Source organism: Natrix helvetica (genome assembly GCF_964273705.1).
Source record: "Natrix helvetica genome assembly, chromosome: 1".
Lineage (NCBI taxonomy): Eukaryota > Metazoa > Chordata > Lepidosauria > Squamata > Natricidae > Natrix > Natrix helvetica.
The window spans coordinates 243555426-243573069 of NC_138548.1; the positions used below are offsets into that span (position 1 = coordinate 243555426).

General features: G+C 41.1%; 1 protein-coding gene across 2 annotated transcripts; it reads left to right on the top strand.

Moving 5' to 3' along the window:
* The first annotated feature begins 9698 nt into the window (after positions 1–9698).
* Positions 9699–17538, top strand: RAC3 (Rac family small GTPase 3). 2 transcript variants are annotated; one of them, XM_081938099.1, is made up of 6 exons: positions 9699–9933; positions 13264–13335; positions 14739–14856; positions 15446–15508; positions 15803–15962; positions 16892–17538. In XM_081938099.1, exons 1-6 carry the CDS (start codon positions 9920–9922, stop codon positions 17020–17022), a joined length of 558 nt encoding a protein of 185 aa, XP_081794225.1. In that variant the 5' UTR covers positions 9699–9919; the 3' UTR covers positions 17023–17538. The 2 variants fall into 2 exon arrangements, with proteins under 2 accessions (XP_081794225.1, XP_081794224.1); XM_081938098.1 differs by having other exon boundaries at positions 9700–9954.
* The last annotated feature ends 106 nt before the right edge of the window (positions 17539–17644 follow it).

The following is a 17644-nucleotide window of genomic DNA, read 5'->3' on the forward strand; positions in this document are numbered from 1 at the left end:
AAAGTTTAGTGCTTTTTATTCATGCCTTTCTGAAATAATCAGTGCCCTGCAACCCGCCAATGTCTTGGTAGTAATACCATTTGACAGAGTATAAAAGAAATATGGTTTGTTGTTAGGTTTGCTTTATAGAATGCGAGGCTAAAAGGGAAAAGCAGCAAATCAGTCATTATTATTGTACATTTCTACTTTGGCAACCAAGTCTGATCTGCTTTCCGTGGTTTATTGACTTTGTGGCAGGAAACTTGACTTTTCAGCCATGGCACTAGTGATCAAATGCTTGCAACTCTGGAAAAAAGGCCTTTTGGGTGTAATGGGACCCATTCCCTGAAAAGGTGTACCTTGAGCAATTTGTGGATTCTGGAGCCTTATAATCAAGATCCTGGATGGCTGATATTTGATCTCAAATTTTTGGATAAAGGCAACACCTTTTTTCCATGGTTTCCTAACAGAAGAACGATTAAACAACCAAATAGCTCCCCACTCCCATTTTTTAAAAAATGTGATTAGAAATGGGTAGATTGTGTCGCTGCTGTGTTCGCTCCTTACTGTTTTTGTTTTTATTATAGCCCGTGGCTGCTATATAAAATGGCAGTTCATTGAGTACTGTAGCTATTTGAAAACTGCAGCTAAAACAAATGATTTGCACTGTGAGGAAACCTAAATTCTACAGTGTATGACAGAAAGTAGAGAAAAGCCATTAAACATCCAAAGAAACAAAACACATTCCTAAACAATACATGAGCAGGAAATTAAAACACACACACACACAAAGTACTTTTAAAAGAGAGCATCTATAACTAATTAGATAATCTTTTTTAAAAGTTTTTTTATTTTTTTTATATAAATTTTTTATTTTTTGAATAAACACAAACAAACACCTTAAAATCATCTTCCATTACAAATTGTAAAAAGTGTGTCAATTGGTTACAAAGAACTTTCCTGCATCCCTTCCACATTCATCACCTATGATTCATATCAAGTTATATATTTTACATCACATACATTTTTATATATTGCTATCATCATACCTCATCCTTCATATGACCATAGTTGTTTTAACGTCCCTTTATAACAAACATTCCAAAATTTAAAACAAAACCACATAGTGGCATTCCCTTATCTATTTTCAATATCATCCAACCACATTTTACCTTTATAACATTCAAAATAAAAATTAATTATGTTTAATGACAAAAAATTTAGATCTCTTTTCTTAATCACTGTTTCCAATTTATATCCAATTTCCCTTTTATCAAGGCAATATAAATTATTACATTATTCTCATTATCAGTCATTTATTTAACAATAGAATGACTAAGTTTAATTTACTTTTTCCCCTTTTTTCACCATTTAAAATTTTTACCAAATTTCCTCTTATCAAACTAATACATATATATACATTGTTATCATTATCAATTATTTATCTAACTTTATCCATTATCACTACATTTTTAACATAATGCTCTAATTTTAACAAAATTTAACATGTTTTATTATTGATTTTCATATCTCAACCTGTGTCTTTCCAATAATTCTGTAGTCCAATTTCTTTTGCTATTTGTGGAATTAAGTCTTCTGGTTATTTCGTTAATCAAATTTGTTTGGACTTCTCTTCGCAACTTGTTGCTTATTACATATCTTGTAAAATCTCGAAACCCTTCATCAGCTTCTTTAATCAGCTTATCTTTGGTTATCAGTAGTGTTTTTGTCAAAGTTTCTCTTCTTAAGTCCATCAATTCTTCTCTTTTTTCTTCTTCTATACCTTGAAATCTGAAGTAAAGCACCTTTCCATCTATCTTCCCTTTCCTTGTTCCCTTTCCATCTCCAACCACACTCAGTTCACTGTCAATATCCACGGTTATCTTGCCTCTGTTCATTTTTCCCTTGGGTTTTTAGGACTCTAGCCTCCACTTTTTCCATTTGCTGGATATCTTCCATTTTTCCATCAGGTTTTACCACATTAAAATTTATATTTTCAATATTTTTCCATCTCTTCTCAATTCTCTCTGTTGTTTCTAATAATTTTTGAATTCCAAACATAATCTGTTGTGATGTTATGGTTTCTTTTTGATGTAGTGCCATCCTTCCAATTAGTAAACACTGCCACTCTAGCTTAAAAACAAATCTTTGTTTTCACTTCTTTCCAGCTACCAACAAGCATCCAGAGAGCACCTGCGTAAGCAACCCATGCTCTTCTCTATAAACAAGCTGAACCCTTTGAAGTGCAAGGTCAAAATGATCAAAGGGAAAAAAGAAAAAACAACATTTCCAGATCTCAACCTCCAACCTCCAAGTGGCAGTGTAACTTCTTTTCCCTCTAAGATTACTACCCTCTTTATATTCCTTTTATATCTTGTTTATGTTTCAGGCTTAGAAGAAACAAAATTCTTAAATGAAACAAAATAAAAAAAAGAATCCATCCCAACCAGTATTGTAGAAATAAAGGAAAATATTTAATCCATAGGTAAAAAAAGAAATAGAAGAAAATTTTTTGATACTTTCACTTTAAAAAGTAAAAAATGTTCACAAAACTTCCATCGATAGAAAAAAATAAAATAAAAAAGATAACATACTGTCCAATAATGCTTAATTTCGCCGCTTATTTCCTTTTCTTTACCAGTTTAATTTAACTTCAATCTTTTTTGGGCAGTCTTTTATAAAAATAAGATTTTCTCACCAGATGGACACATTTTCTCTTTCCGCTTTCCTCCCGTTGCGGAGCTGTCCCAACTTCAGCAGCTTGAGGCTGTGTTTTTTGTTGCCGGTAACAAGAGATTCTCTTGGATCAATCAGGGACTTTGCGATTTCCCTGAGATCAGCAAGACGTACTCTTCCCTGTCACCCTCTCTTCAGGATGGTTTAGCTCCAAATGGACCGTCCAGCGGCAAAAGTGTTGACTGCGATCTCGGAGCTCCGAGGTCACACATTGTACCGTCGTGACATCAGCTCCTTTTTCTTTTCTTTTTTTCATATAAGTATCCACAAGTATACTATTACAGCTTAACAAACACTCTCCTCTTTCCACTCCTTCTCTCTCTCTCCTACTCTTTTCCTCATCTCTCTCTGCTTCCTTCTCTCCTATCCCGTCCTTTCCTCTCCCCTCCTCCCTTCCACTCTCTCCGCTTGGCTTACATGGTGTATTTCAGCATCTGAGCAGACTCAAATTTAATATTGATGGTATTAATAGTCACATTCCAGTAATCATCTTTCATATTAATAATTTTACATATATCCTCCTTTTAAATGTATACATATATAACAATTCCATTAATTTCCCTCCCACAAGTGCATCTTTTTTTGGACAAAGTGTGGGCCGGTTTCACATAGTTTGAAATCATATCTGCATTTCCAGCTATCACCATAATAATATTACATATCTAGATATCATTAAATACCCATAATTTTCTAATTGTTGTTATAACATCAATTATTTACCCTCATTAGGAGTATTTTCAGGTTCCCCATCCATTTTTTATACATTTTCCAATATATTTTCTCATACATAATCTTTCTTATATGACTAGAAATTGGTTTTCATTTTACAGGCATGAAATTAAAGTCAAGATGGAACTCCTTTTCAGTAGGGAGAAGCATAAAGTGTCAAGAGTGAAACATGGGCAGCTCCATGCCTCTTCATTTCAACTTGTCATTAGAGCAAGGGTGGGCATGTTGACTACAAATGGGTTAAACTCAAGCTGGATGTTGATATAACTTTTAGTATGGTGTTCTAATCTTTTTAAAGGTTTAATACTTGTGAATTTGTTCAGGGTTAGACTGCAAAAACAAACAGTTGCTAGAAGGAATTTGCTCTAGTTACATTTTATGTAGTTATTTTGTTATCTCTGTAGTCTGTATGAATGTTATCTACACAAGTAAGCAACAGTGTAAGTTTTTAAGAAAAAAGGAATTATACATTGTCAATAAGTTTATAGATTGTTGCAAGAATTAGAAAATATGCACCACTCATACTTCATTCACACAATGCACCAAAATTGTAAATCTACGCATCGGGAATAAGTTAAGCCTAGTATGACATCTGGATTTGTATGATCTGAAGAGAAACTAGAGTATACATTAAATCTGACCAAGAAATTGTGCTTAAGGAAGAGCAATCTTAATCCTAAATTACCATCACGATTTACTTCGTTTATTCATTTAAACTACAATTTGTAGTGTTGTCTAAACTTAGTTGGGAGTATTTTGAAAATAAGTTCATTTTTGCTTTTTACTAGTTGAATAAAATAATAAAAATATACAAATTTATATAAGAATAAAACAGAAAAGAAACATATTTGTATAGCCATATGTAATTGTAATGATCCATAGTTTATACCAGGGGATTCATTTATAAATTGTTATTTATAAATTTGAGTTGAATTGGTATATGTAATAATTTTTCCAACATATAAGCTATTAGGTAAAGGTAAATGTTCCCCTCGCACATATGTACTAGTCGTCCCTGGCTCTAGGGGGCAGTGTTCATCTCCATTTCAAAGCCAAAGAGCCAGCGCTATCCGAAGACGTCTCCGTGGCCATGTGGCCGGCATGACTAAATGCCAAAGGTGCACAGAACGCTGTTACCTTCCCACCAAAGGTGATCCCTATTTTTCTACTTGCATTTTTACATGCTTTCAAACTGCTAGGTTGGCAGAAGCTGGGGCAAGTAATGGGAGCTCAATCCGTTATGCGGCACTAGGGATTCAAACCACCGAACTACTGAGCTTTCTGATCGACAAGCTCAGAGTTTTAGCCACTCAGCCACCACTTTATTAGGTAAAGGTAAATGTTCCCCTCGCACATATGTACTAGTCGTCCCCGGCTCTAGGGGGCAGTGTTCATCTCCATTTCAAAGCCAAAGAGCCAGCGCTATCCGAAGACGTCTCCGTGGCCATGTGGCCGGCATGACTAAATGCCAAAGGTGCATTTAAGACATAGCAGTATCTAAAAAATAATCAAATTTAACTCCTCCATATAGATCTTGAATTGTCATTTTGATTACTGAAGGGTTGGATTTTTTTAGGTCTTAACATCTCATTAAAGTCTCCCCAATAATAATATATTCATATGGTATATTTACTGAATTGTGAAACTTCATGAAATATAGGGTTAATCTGCAACACTCTTTTTGGCCACCAAATATAAAGGCAGGTGGCAGGAACAACTGCCAAACCAAGTCACTCCAGCTGTTGCATTTCTGCTGCTACTGGTCCTAATGAACTTTCCTACCCCACATATAGGCAAGAGCTGGAAGAGAAACTCAAAATGTGTGAGGGACAGATTTAATTTTAGACAGTAATGTTTGGAGTAGCTGTGACCCTGGTTTACACACTTGGATTTTTAATTAAAACAAAAGTTCCTAAATTTTCCACCATCACCATTATCACCAATCAAATATATTTATGTAGAACAGTGATTGTATGATAGTATAAAGTTTTAAAAGCAAGCATATAAAAATATAAAACAAAAGTAAACTGAATAATTGCTAGCCAACAACGAGTGTTAAACTTAACACTTGTTGTTGGCTAGCAATTACTCAGTTTACTTTGTACCTTTTCCTGTATACTTTATTTTCTCATGTTCAGTTGCTAAAGCTGGTTGAAAGTATCCTGCTGATATATTCATATTGTGCTAAAACACAATGCATTGTTTTATTTTGCATGCTGGATAAATCCAGCCACTGGGCTTTGTAATTTTAAACCATTTTGTAGTGTGTGAATACTACCAGTATATGGAACTGACACACTGGCAGGGGATGGAATGCCATGAGGTCCGAAGTGATGGCCCTTGGAGGAAGAATTGCTTGATGAAAGGAGCCACAGGATTGAATGTAATTTTTAATCACCAAATCGTGACTTTGACAGGCAGTTTTGAAGCTATGAATGTCAAATCAACCTGTCCCCAACCCCAGTTATACTCTGCTTAGAGCAAAAGTAGTTTCAAATGTGAAGCCAGACAATTCGACTTCTGCTCTAGGTTTCCCCTCTCTAGTTCTTCTATGACTAGCAGAGACTTTATTTGAAGGGGCAGAAGATGAACATAAGCAATAACAGATTAGTCTGAAGTTTTAGATATCTAATTAGGAGAACTGAAAAGTTCATATTCCAGGTTTGGCAATTCTGTTTTGGACTACCTGTGTCTTGCAGTGAAGTAACCAAAATCAATAAAGAGGGGAATCTATGTTGGCAATGCTTTGTGCTGAGTAATGTGGGCAAAAAAAAGAGTTGGCTTCCAGGGCACATAACATTATGGATAGCTTTGTTTGCCAACTGCTCATCTAAGATTCTCTTATTTTGAATGTTTCTCCAAATGGAGCTTTTAACTGTCTGGCAGATCCCCGAAGGCTTCGGATCACTGTTAGATACCATCAGAAGTCAAACCTGACTAGTGGGCCATCCTCACACAGCTAAAAGCTACAGACCAATTGCCAGAAACTTTTTCAACTTGGCGAGCTGAGTACAGGAACTATCTAGAAAAACTCTAGTTACAACTATCTATATCTATATCTATCGATAGACTTAACTGCATACCACTTATTGCAGAAAATATGAATTCAGCAACAGAGTGGTCAATGCCTGGAATGGACTCTGTTGTTACATCCTCAAACCCCCATAGCTTTAACCTTAAACTGTCTACTGTTGACCTCACCCTGTTCCTAAGAGGTCAGCAGGTGCGTGCATAAGCACACCAGCGTGCCTAACATCCCTGTCCTACTGTCCCCATTTATTTGTCTCCATTCCCTGTGTTCTTATTCATGTTTATTCTTATTCCTGTTATCTTGTTCATGAGTGACAAACTAAATAAAACAAACAAATAAACTATAGCATTACTTTGTAGAATGAGAAGGAATGCCGGCCAAATAACTTCCCTCTCCTTTCACACAAGAACTTCATCTAAAGTACATGTGAAACTTGAAAAATTAGAATATCCTGCAAAAGTTAATTTATTTCCATAATGCAACTTAAAAGGTGAAACTAATATATGAGATAGACTCATTACATGCAAAGCAAGATAGTTCAAGCTGTGATTTGTCATAATTGTGATGATTATGGCTTACAGCTCATGAAAACCCCAAATCCACCATCTCAGAAAATTAGAATATTACATGCAACCAATAAAACAAGGATTGTACATAGAACAATATCAGACCTCTGAAAAGTATAAGTGTAAGTACTTGGGTTGGGTCCCTTTTACAGCAATTACTGCCTCAATGCAGCGTGGCATGGAAGCTATCAGCCTGTGGCACTGCTGAGGTGTTATGGAAGACCAGGATGCTTCAATAGCGGCCTTCAGCTCTTCTGCATTGTTCGGTCTCAAGTCTCTCATCTTTCTCTTGGCAATGCTCCATAGATTCTCTATGGGGTTCAAATCAGGCAAGTTTGCTGGCCAATCAAGCACAGTAATCCTGCGGTCATTGAACCAGGTTTTGGTGCTTTTGGCAGTGTGGGCAGGTGCCAAGTCCTGCTGGAAAATGAAGTCAGCATCCCCATAAAGCTCGTCTGCGGAAGGAAGCACGAAGTGTTCCAAAATCTCCTGGTAGACAGCTGCATTGACCTGGACTTAATGAAGCACAGTGGACCAACACCAGCAGATGACATGGCTCCCCCAATCAACACAGACTGTGGAAACTTCACACTGGACTTCAAGCATCTTGCAGTGTGTGCCTCTCCATTCTTCCTCCATACTCTGGGTCCTTGGTTTCCAAATGAGATGCAAAAGTTGCTCTCATCAGAAAAGAGAACTTTGGACCACTGAGCAACAGACCAGGTCTGTTTTTCTTTCGCCCAGGTAAGACGCTTCTGATGTTGTTTGTTGTTCAGGACTGGCTTGACAAGAGCAATACAACATTTGAAGCCCATGTCCAGGATCCGTCTGTGTGTGGTGGCTCTTGATGCACTGACTCCAGCCTCAGTCCACTCCTTGTGAAAGTCCCCAACACTTTTGAATGGCCTTTTCCTGATAATCCTCTCCAGGCTGCGGTCATCCCTGCTGCTTGTGCACCTTTTTCTTCCACACTTTTCCCTTCCACATAGCTTTCTATTAATGTTCTTTGATACAGCATTTGGAGAGCATCCAACTTCTTTTGCAATTACCTTTTGAAGCTTTCCCTCCTTATGGAGGGTGTGAATGATGGTTTTCTGCACAACTGTCGGGTCAGCAGTCTTTCCCATGATTGTGATTCCTACTGAACCAGACTGAGAGACCATTTAAAGGCTCAGGAACCCTTTGCAGGCGTTATGGCTTAATTAGCTGATTAGAGTGGGACACTTTAGCCTAGAATATTGCACCTTTTCACAATATTCTAATTTTCTGAGATTGTGGATTTGGGGTTTTCATGAGCTGTAAGCCAGAATCATCACAACTATGACAAATCACGGCTTGAACTATCTTGCTTTGCATGTAATGAGTATCTCATATATTAGTTTCACCTTTTAAGCTGCATTACTGAAATAAATGAACTTTTGCACGATATTCTAATTTTTCGAGTTTCATCTGTAGGTCACTTGAATTACTCTCAGGGAACTCTGGTTGTTGACCATAGGGCAGAATTAATTCTTTGCTGACAGGATGAAAGGAACATAGTTGTGTTTAAGAGTGACGACTCCTGTAGGTAGAATAAAGAACAGAAAACACAAAGAAAGATTTGAGGTCTCCAGGTAACTTAGTAGCCAAAAGAAGAATGATCAATTATTAGAGGAATCCAAAAAGTCCAGCAAAGCAATGAGATTGAAGCCCTGCCTCTCTTTTTATAGGTTTGCAACGCACGTTAAAGGCGGTGGGGCTTCAATTATATGCAACACCGACCAACCTTTTGGATTCCCCCCCCCCCAGCAAATTCTTCTACCAAAATGTGGCTTTACCCCCTCCCCCTTTTTGTATTATTCATATTCTCTTTGGTTTAATTTCTGGACGAGTTTATTATTTTGGAAGAGTTTCTTTGCTGTTAAAAAAATTTGCCCAGTCTTCAGGAATGGGCCGTGCATAAAGAAGCAGAGGTATCAATAAGCAAAGCGATGTTCTGGGATCTCAGCCGAGGGGGAGGGGGAGGGTTGCAATACCAATACAAAGAGGTCGCCTGAATAACTGCGAGGCCCCGAACCAAACGGGCCGGTGACAACCCCGCACTGGGTTGTTACTGCCTGCCAGACAGGTCAGGGCTCCGCCCAAATTCTGGCCCAAGTTCCACTCCTAACTGCCTCGTCCTCAGTAAGGAAGATTTACGACAGGTAGAAAAGCCACCCATTTATGGATGAATGAAAATTAATTTTAAAATTAATCAAAATCGTAAATCCAAAGGACTAATTCGAAGCCCCCAAATGCATTAAGTGAAAGAACTCAAAGACTGGCTTGAAAAAAGCTGCTATAAATATAAAATAATGCCATTCTTGCAAGCCCGCTCTCAGGAAGGGTCAGAAAGCCGGCTCCCCCCGGGAAAAAGGCGCTGGCCCGACGACCCAAGACAGCGAGCAGCCAGCCGCTTCCAATCCTCCCCCCCCCCATTACAAAGGGCCGCCAACCCCTTCACAGCGCTCGGCCCCGGCGAGGGGCCAGCACGCGCGCCAGTTGCTAAGATACCGGTGTAGGGGGGGGGGCTCCCAAGCTGAGGCTGCTTAAGAAGCCGAGAGAGAGAGAGAGATGCCGGGATGGGGGGGGGGCGAGGGGAGTGTTGCTCTCCGCGCCCGCCTCCTTCCGCGCGGCTGCTCTGGAGAGCGAAGGGTCGCAGGGAGGGGCTCCCGGACTCCCGCTCTGTCTCTGTCCCTCCTCCTCCTCCTCCTCCTCCTCCTCCTTCCCCGGCCCCGCCCGGCTACGGGTCTCGCTCGCTCGCTCGCTCACTGCGGGACGGCATCCATCGCCAAGGCAGGAGAAGCGCTGAGCTCGCCGCCGCCTTCGTCCCTCCCAGCCCACCGCACTCCCCGGGCAGATGCAGGCCATCAAGTGTGTGGTGGTGGGAGACGGGTGAGCGCCGGCGGGGAACGGGGAGGGCGGGGTGGGGGTGGGGGGCAAGGCTTGGGCACTCGGCCCAAGTGGCAGCCCATGTGCTTGGCTTGCCCGCTGGGCGAGAAGCTAAAGGGTGGGGCTGGGTGAGGGAGCGGGGAGGCTGCCGCCTCTTTCCCCCGAGGAGGAGGGAGCGGTGTGGGGTGGGGGAGGAAGGTCGCATTCACCCTTCCTTTCGGGTCGGGAGCAAGCGGGGAGGCGAGGTGGAGCTGGAAGCGCTGGGCACACACGCCCATCCATCTCCACCTATTGTGGCAAAAGCCAGCCCTTGCTGAAGTCTTTGCCTTGCTAGCGACGGACGGCTTGTTCTCCATTATTCTGTTGCTCAGTTCTTGCCGCCACCCCCTCTCCCTACTCTGCTGCAATCTCAAGGGAGGTTCCCCCCCCCCCCCAAAAAATGTTTTGCTGGTTCCCTCTTAGCCTGTGGTTTGATAAGGCTGCTTTCTCAAGCAGCAGCTGCTTGATCCCTGGCCCTTCGCTCTGTTCTCTGGCCAAGGGGCACTTGAACCCTTGTCCCCAAAGACTCTGCCATTGTACCGAAAAGTGTAGGTGTCTCTTTGAAGTGGAATGATGATTCATGGTGCATCCTGTCCACCTTGCTTCCAGACTGATGGGGAAAGAAAAGCCAATTCAAAATAACAGGACCAGGACTGGCAGAACTCCATCCAGTGCCCACCCTGAGTGATTCTAAGTTCTAGCTCTCTTACGTTCTGTGGTGGGAGGATCAAATGGACCACAAGGGGAAGGATGGGTGAAAAGGATTTACTAGGCTGATATGGGTAATTAGTAGAGAATAGAGCTTTAAAATAGACTACTACATAACAGAGATTGGTGGGGGCATCTTGAAGCATTAAAAGCTTTTTTTAAAGGGAGGGTTGGGGATCATTTTGTGAAGTGCCCCTCTGCGATATCTACAAAATACAGCAGGTTAGTCTGTAGAGCTACTGAAATGCTGGAGTTGAAGCCTCATGGATTCCTATATCCAGAGACCATCCTTCTACTGGACAGAATGAAGCAGCTATTTTGCGGCATAGTGAAAGTCAGCAAATCATATCTTAATTTAGTATTGTGCTTTCCTGCTAGGGCAGGGGAGGGACTTGTGGAAGTTTCCACCTGTGGTTCCAGAATAATGTGAACAGATTTTGGACTGGCTGTACAGCATAACTTTGCAACATGTGTTTGGAGGGAGGGGGAATTGCCATGTGTTGCTGAGGTTTGAGCTTTCAATCCTTGCTGATTAAGCTTTGGAGGAGTCACTGCCATGATTCATGCACCATGCTAAGCAATGATCTGTTTAATCATGGTTTGTTGTTGGATTGTGCTGTTGGTGGTTGGGTGATGCTTAGTTATGGTTTATTTGATAAATCATTGGTTATGACGTACAAAATCACAATGTCCGGTTCATATGATACATTAAATGAAAGCCAAGCAGTCACAGGTAAGCCTGACTGCTTTGTCTCTGTGTGGTGGAATTCTATACCATAGGCTTATTTGGGGGAAGAAAAGAGCTTACAGCTTTGATTTTTGCTGTTAGGATGCAGTAGGTCCGTGATGGCGAACCTATGGCATGCGTGCCAGAGGTGGCATGCAGAGCTCTCACTGTGGGCACACATGCCATCACCAGCTGCTCTTCTGGTTTCTGGCACACACATGTGCACCGGCCAGCTGGTCTTCATGGGTGCCGGAGTGCCCCAAAACGACCAAAAAACAGGCTGTTTTACGGGCCATTTGGGGAGCATTTTCTGGGGTGTTTTTTCTGGGCATTTTTCAGGCCAGTTTCCAGGGCGTTTTGGGGGCCGAAAAACAGTCTGAAAATGGGCCAAAAAACAGGCATGCATGCGCCGGCTAGCTGGTCTTCGGGTTTCCGGCGCTCCGGCACATGCGCACACACATTCTGGTTTGGGCACTTGGTGCCGAAAAGGTTCGCTATCACTGCAGTAGGTGATAAAGCTGTGAACTGTTGCTCAATTTTCATTTGAGTTCAACATCTTATCTATCTACCCATCTAATTTATGACAGGTACCTGTTCTCACTGCACTGTAGTTCAGGCACACCACTCTGATATGAAATTACCTAAGTTGTTTCATTCAGAAGTTCAGGAGTATACACAGAGCTCCTTCCTCCCATTTTCCATCACTATAATTATCCTGTAGGATAAACTGGGCCGAGTGAGACTACCTGGCCCAAAATCACTAAGGGAGCATTTGTGACTGGGCATGGTGGGCTTGAACTAGGGTCAGCCCACTGCCTAACTACTGCCCTAACCACTGCCTTGCACTGGTACGTAATATATGAGAATATATGAGTATTATTTTGAATACTCAGACACACACTATAATTGGCCACACAAGAGAAAGTCCTCTAAATTATAATTCAGATCCTTAATCTCAAAAACATATCCCTGGTTCAAAATCGGAAGTGAGAGCAAAATTAAGTATTATTCCTTATATTTTGGTTTGCTAAAAATGCTAGTGCTGATCTCAAGACAGTCTGTAGAAACAGCATTAATTGCTAGGGGAAGGGGGAGTGTTGAAAGATAAATAGCAGGGAGTAATACGTTTGCCACCTTCTGAATAGCTATTACAGAGCCATTCTTATACTAAGTTGGGTGTTCCTGCACTGTTTTCCTGCCAAAAAGCACTCGTATTTGCAGCATGTGGCTGACATTATCTTTGGGCCAAAAGTATGGATTTCTACCCGTTTAATTATTGGCTTTTCCAGGACATAGTAAAAAGAATTCTTGAGCTTGAAGAAGATAATGTTACTAGCTGGTCTGCAGTATAAGGTGAAATAATGTCAACAATTAAGGTGTTATTGGGTTAATAATTCAGAATTTGAATGTGTTACATTTTATTCCTCTAATTTTTAATCTGATTGTGGTAATTTAATTAATTAGATTGGTGATTTAAATACCAATAATTAATAATTTAAATTATGAGTATCTTGGAAAGAATCTTTGCAAAATATACCTTTTCATCCATTACCAAAAGTTGCATTATTTGGAACAACATATATATTATACCAATATCTTTAGCTGCCAGAGTTTTGGGAAGGAATCAGTAGTAATGCCACATTCAGACCATCAGATGACAATGTGATAATGATGATATTTAGATGTGCTTTCCATGTATGGAATGCAAAGAAACCTGGGTTAGTAACCTGAAGTTTAGGGCTATAGTGTGTATCTGTTTCTTCTCCAAACTCTGGGATTTATTATCTTACCGTATTTATTGTGCTTAAAGGAGTGCTTTCTCCTTTCATTTTTTTCAGGGCTGTGGGAAAGACCTGTCTGTTGATCAGTTACACGACAAATGCCTTCCCTGGAGAATACATCCCCACTGTGTGAGTATGAGTGGAAGAAAGCTTAGGTTCCAGGAGATAAGATAAATGCAAAAGCATAGTGATTTGAACTGTTCCCATATTAGGGTTTTGAGATGCTAGGTATTAGAAGAATTTAATACACCAAGGGGCCCTTCAAGCGTGACCAAGTTCTATACAGATAAATAGTACGCTCAATCATGCATTAAGAGTTTTGTTAGCCACTATTCCATAGTATATGTATATGATGCGGTGGTTCACTGGCTAAGACACTGAGCTTGTTGATCAAAAAGTTTGGCGGTTGGAATCCCTAGTGCCATGTAACGGAGTGAGCTCCCGTTACTTGTCCCAGCTTCTGCCAACCTAGCAGTTCGAAAGCATGTAAAAATACAAGTAGAAAAATAGAGACCACCTTTGGTGGGAAGGTAACAGCGTTCCGTGCGCCTTCAGCATTTAGTCATGCCGGTCACATGACCACAGAGATGTCTTCGGACAGCACTGGCTCTTCGGCTTTGAAGCGGAGATGAGCACTGCCCCCTTGAGTCGGGAACGACGAGCACATATGTGCGACGGGAACCTTTACCTTTATGCATAAAGTGCCTTGAGTAATCACTGCAGAAGATGAGATGTTTGAGGATTGTACATTATTTTGTGTATGATCGTGTGGAAATACTATGGTCTGACATAATTCATGCTGGCAAGAGTAATTCCCAGGATTGTTCTCAAACAGTTTTACAAAATTAAACATTTACAAGATCCAGTTTATTTTCTTGCTTTAGCTTTGTAAAGGATCTTTTCAAAGCCTATGCATCTCCACACATGTTATTTTATAACCTATTGGTGTGTAATATACAGATTAACTAAGTTTGATCCCATTGTCACTCTTAAGGCACTTTTTCTGAGGTCATTTGAAAGTTGCCTTTTTGGAAAGAATTTAATGTATCAGTGTATTACGCAGCACTATCTAATCCTGTTGCCAAGTAGTTTGTAAAATTTATCAGAAGTCCTCTTCAGGCCAACATTAAGTTTTCTGCTCAATGGTTCTGGTTCTCTATTTGTTCCACAGCGGGTCTGCTGTTAATGGTCAATTATTGTCTCTGAAGAGATTATTTTTTAAGCCTACATAGTGCTAGTTTACTATAAAAAACAAAAAGTACAAAAGTACAAAAGGCATTCAGAAAACACCACCTTGTAAGCGGCTTACATAACACAGAAGTGAAACCCATGCTCTTAACTAGACCTCAGTCTTAACTGCTTATTGTTTGTACATAGAAATTGTGCCGGGAGTTTAATAAGCAAAAGTAATAAAATATGTTTTTATTAAAGTAGAATTTAGTGACTTTTACTAGTTGAGAAAAGAGAATTTGAGTTCTCTTGAGACTGTATTCATCTAACTAAACCACTGCTAACAAGACCTTTTGCCCTAGATTTGATAACTATTCTGCCAATGTCATGGTAGATGGAAAGCCCGTAAATCTAGGGCTTTGGGACACAGCAGGACAAGAAGACTATGACCGGTTGCGACCACTTTCCTATCCCCAGACGGTAAGTAAGGGGCTGCCACAAGGAAAAGGGAGTCAAGCTATTCTCCAAAGCACACCTGAAGGCAGGACAAGAAGCAATGGGTGGAAACCAACCAAGGAGAGAACCAACCTAGAACTAAGGAGAAATTTCCTGACAGAACAATTCATCAGAAATTGCCTTCAGAAGTTGTAGATGCTCCAACACTGGAAGCTTTTAAGAAGAGATTAGACAACCACTTGTTTGAAATGGTTAGGGTTTCCTATCTGAGCAGGGGGTTGGACTAGAAGGCCTCCAAGGTCCCTTCCAACTCTGTTATTCGGTCAAGCGCTGAAGTGGAGTTTAACTGGGTTCCTCCCTTTCCCAATAGGACCTGTTGTGCAAATTCTACAATAAACCCATTCCATATTTCATAAGAACCAGACCTGAGTAATATCAGTTCCAGCCAATTAAATGTCAACATCACCTGACGTATCAGTTTTATAAAACGGGGGGTTTCAGTTTTTATGGACTGAATGTTGGGTGGGTGGGAAACCAAGATTTGACTTGGCATGAAAGAAAACGTTTGCATCTTGATTATTTCATATGAACACTGTTGCTCATATCCTTATAGGATGTTTTTCTCATCTGCTTCTCACTTGTGAGCCCTGCATCCTTTGAAAACGTCCGAGCCAAGGTAACTTTCTTTCACATTGAAAATCATTTTCCTAAGGTGGGACTGTTACTTACATTCTTGCTATTGATTAATAAACGATATTTTACTCTTAGTTGATGGCAACAAAGAATACTTCGAATAGATGTGTAACCCAAAGGAATATGATACAGAACACAATCCATCCTCCCCCACTTTCTAAGGTTGACCAGGTTTTGGTCAGCTAAAATGCAAGAAATGATTATATTTGATCCTGAAACCATTCTCTGCTGCTCCAATTGGTTATCAAATGACTTGACGGTTCTGTCTTACTTATAGTGGTACCCAGAAGTTCGACATCATTGTCCTAACACACCAATCATTTTGGTGGGCACCAAACTGGATCTGAGAGATGACAAGGACACCATCGAGCGGCTACGCGATAAGAAATTGGCTCCCATTACCTATCCCCAAGGACTGGCCATGGCCAGGGAGATTGGTGAGTCTTAGAAACAGAAACTAGAGCAGGAGTGAGCCATGCAGCCCATTTTTTTGCAGCTTACAGAGCTCCCTTCCTGTTAAACATTGATGGCTGGTTGGCTGAAAAATGGCAGCTGGGTTCCCATTCTGTTGCATTAGAGATCACAAATATAGTTCAGTCGATCCAACTTAAAACCATGAAGACTCTCTTATCACTCTTTCCCCAAACAGGGAAAGATGGTTATCCTCCATTTTCCTTTCTGTTAGATTAAGTAGCATATTTCCTTTTAAAAATGAATAGTGGTTATATTGATCAAAAGGAAAGGGAGGAGCGGAAGGGAGGGGAGAGGACAAGAGATTTATTAAGTAAACAGGTGCAAGCTTTCAGGTTTCAGTAAGCGGGATGGAAGGAGAAAAAGGGGGTGAGGAAAACAAGAAACATTGGAATCATGACGTGATGTTGAGGAAAGTCTGTTTCCAGAGATAGGACACCCTGAGAAATCCCAATTTCATCTGTTTCATTTCAGGCCACGCTGATTAAGCAATTCTAGAGGTGACCTGGCAGTTTTTAGGGAATAAACCACAAACAATTTCCTATTCTGGAAGAGATATTTCCAGAAAACTGCCAGACCACCCCCAGCACAGGTGCAGCATTAGGGTCTAGAGCAGGGTTGTGAAACTGACGGCCCACAGGCCGGATGTGTCACACACAGGCCACGCCCACCCCAGCTCCACGAATGGGAAAAACGGCACAATATATCACGTGATGGTAACGTGACACCGCAGGTTTAACACCCGTGGTGTAGAGAGAATAGAATGTTTAAGAGACCCGTTTTGTTCTCCTTGTCATACTTTTTTAAAAGTGAAATAATAAAGCTCCCTAATCTGATGAAGTCTTCAGGGAGAAAGAAGCGTGGTTCCTAATTCATTTATGCCCTCTCCCTCCAGGTTCAGTGAAATACCTAGAATGCTCTGCCCTTACCCAGAGAGGCCTCAAGACTGTCTTTGATGAAGCCATCCGTGCTGTGCTCTGCCCCCCACCTGTGAAGAAGCCTGGCAAGAAATGCACCGTGTTCTAGAGCATTCCTGAGTTCCACATGTTATGGATGACTCTTCTAGAGTCTGAGGAGGAAGAGAGTTTGTCGGGTGTTCCCACAAGGGGATGGCGGGGGTCCCTCATCATGTGTGAAGTCAGTGTTTTTTAAATGTCTCTTTAATTTAACGTGTTGATGTAAAAGGGCCGCATGGGAAAAAAAGAGGAGCTCGGTGCTATCCCACCCCCAGGGTGGAGCCATGCAACAAACACACCCTCCATGGCTCTCTGCTAGGACATAATTCATGAATGAAAGGAACAGCCCTTTCTTACTACTTCTCTTGGTGCTAGAGCCATTGTGGTGGGAATATATCATGAACCCCAGGTGCGGCAGGAAAGACAAACGAGACACAGGTTGAAGAACAAGCCATTGGTGCTTTATGAAGTGGGACACTATCTAAGCCAATAGTCCGGACCACTCTTGTGCTATTCAAATCTACCACTGCCTTTCAGGCCATTAGCCTGTTTGCTGCTCCTAAGTGGTTTGACTAATCATCAAATTCCCCTGAAGAGGGAGGTCTCTTTACCTTGTCCAGCCTCTGCAGAAGAGGGCCACCTGGGAGGAACCTTTCCGTAAGACGTGTGGAAGATGTCAAGCGACGCCTTCC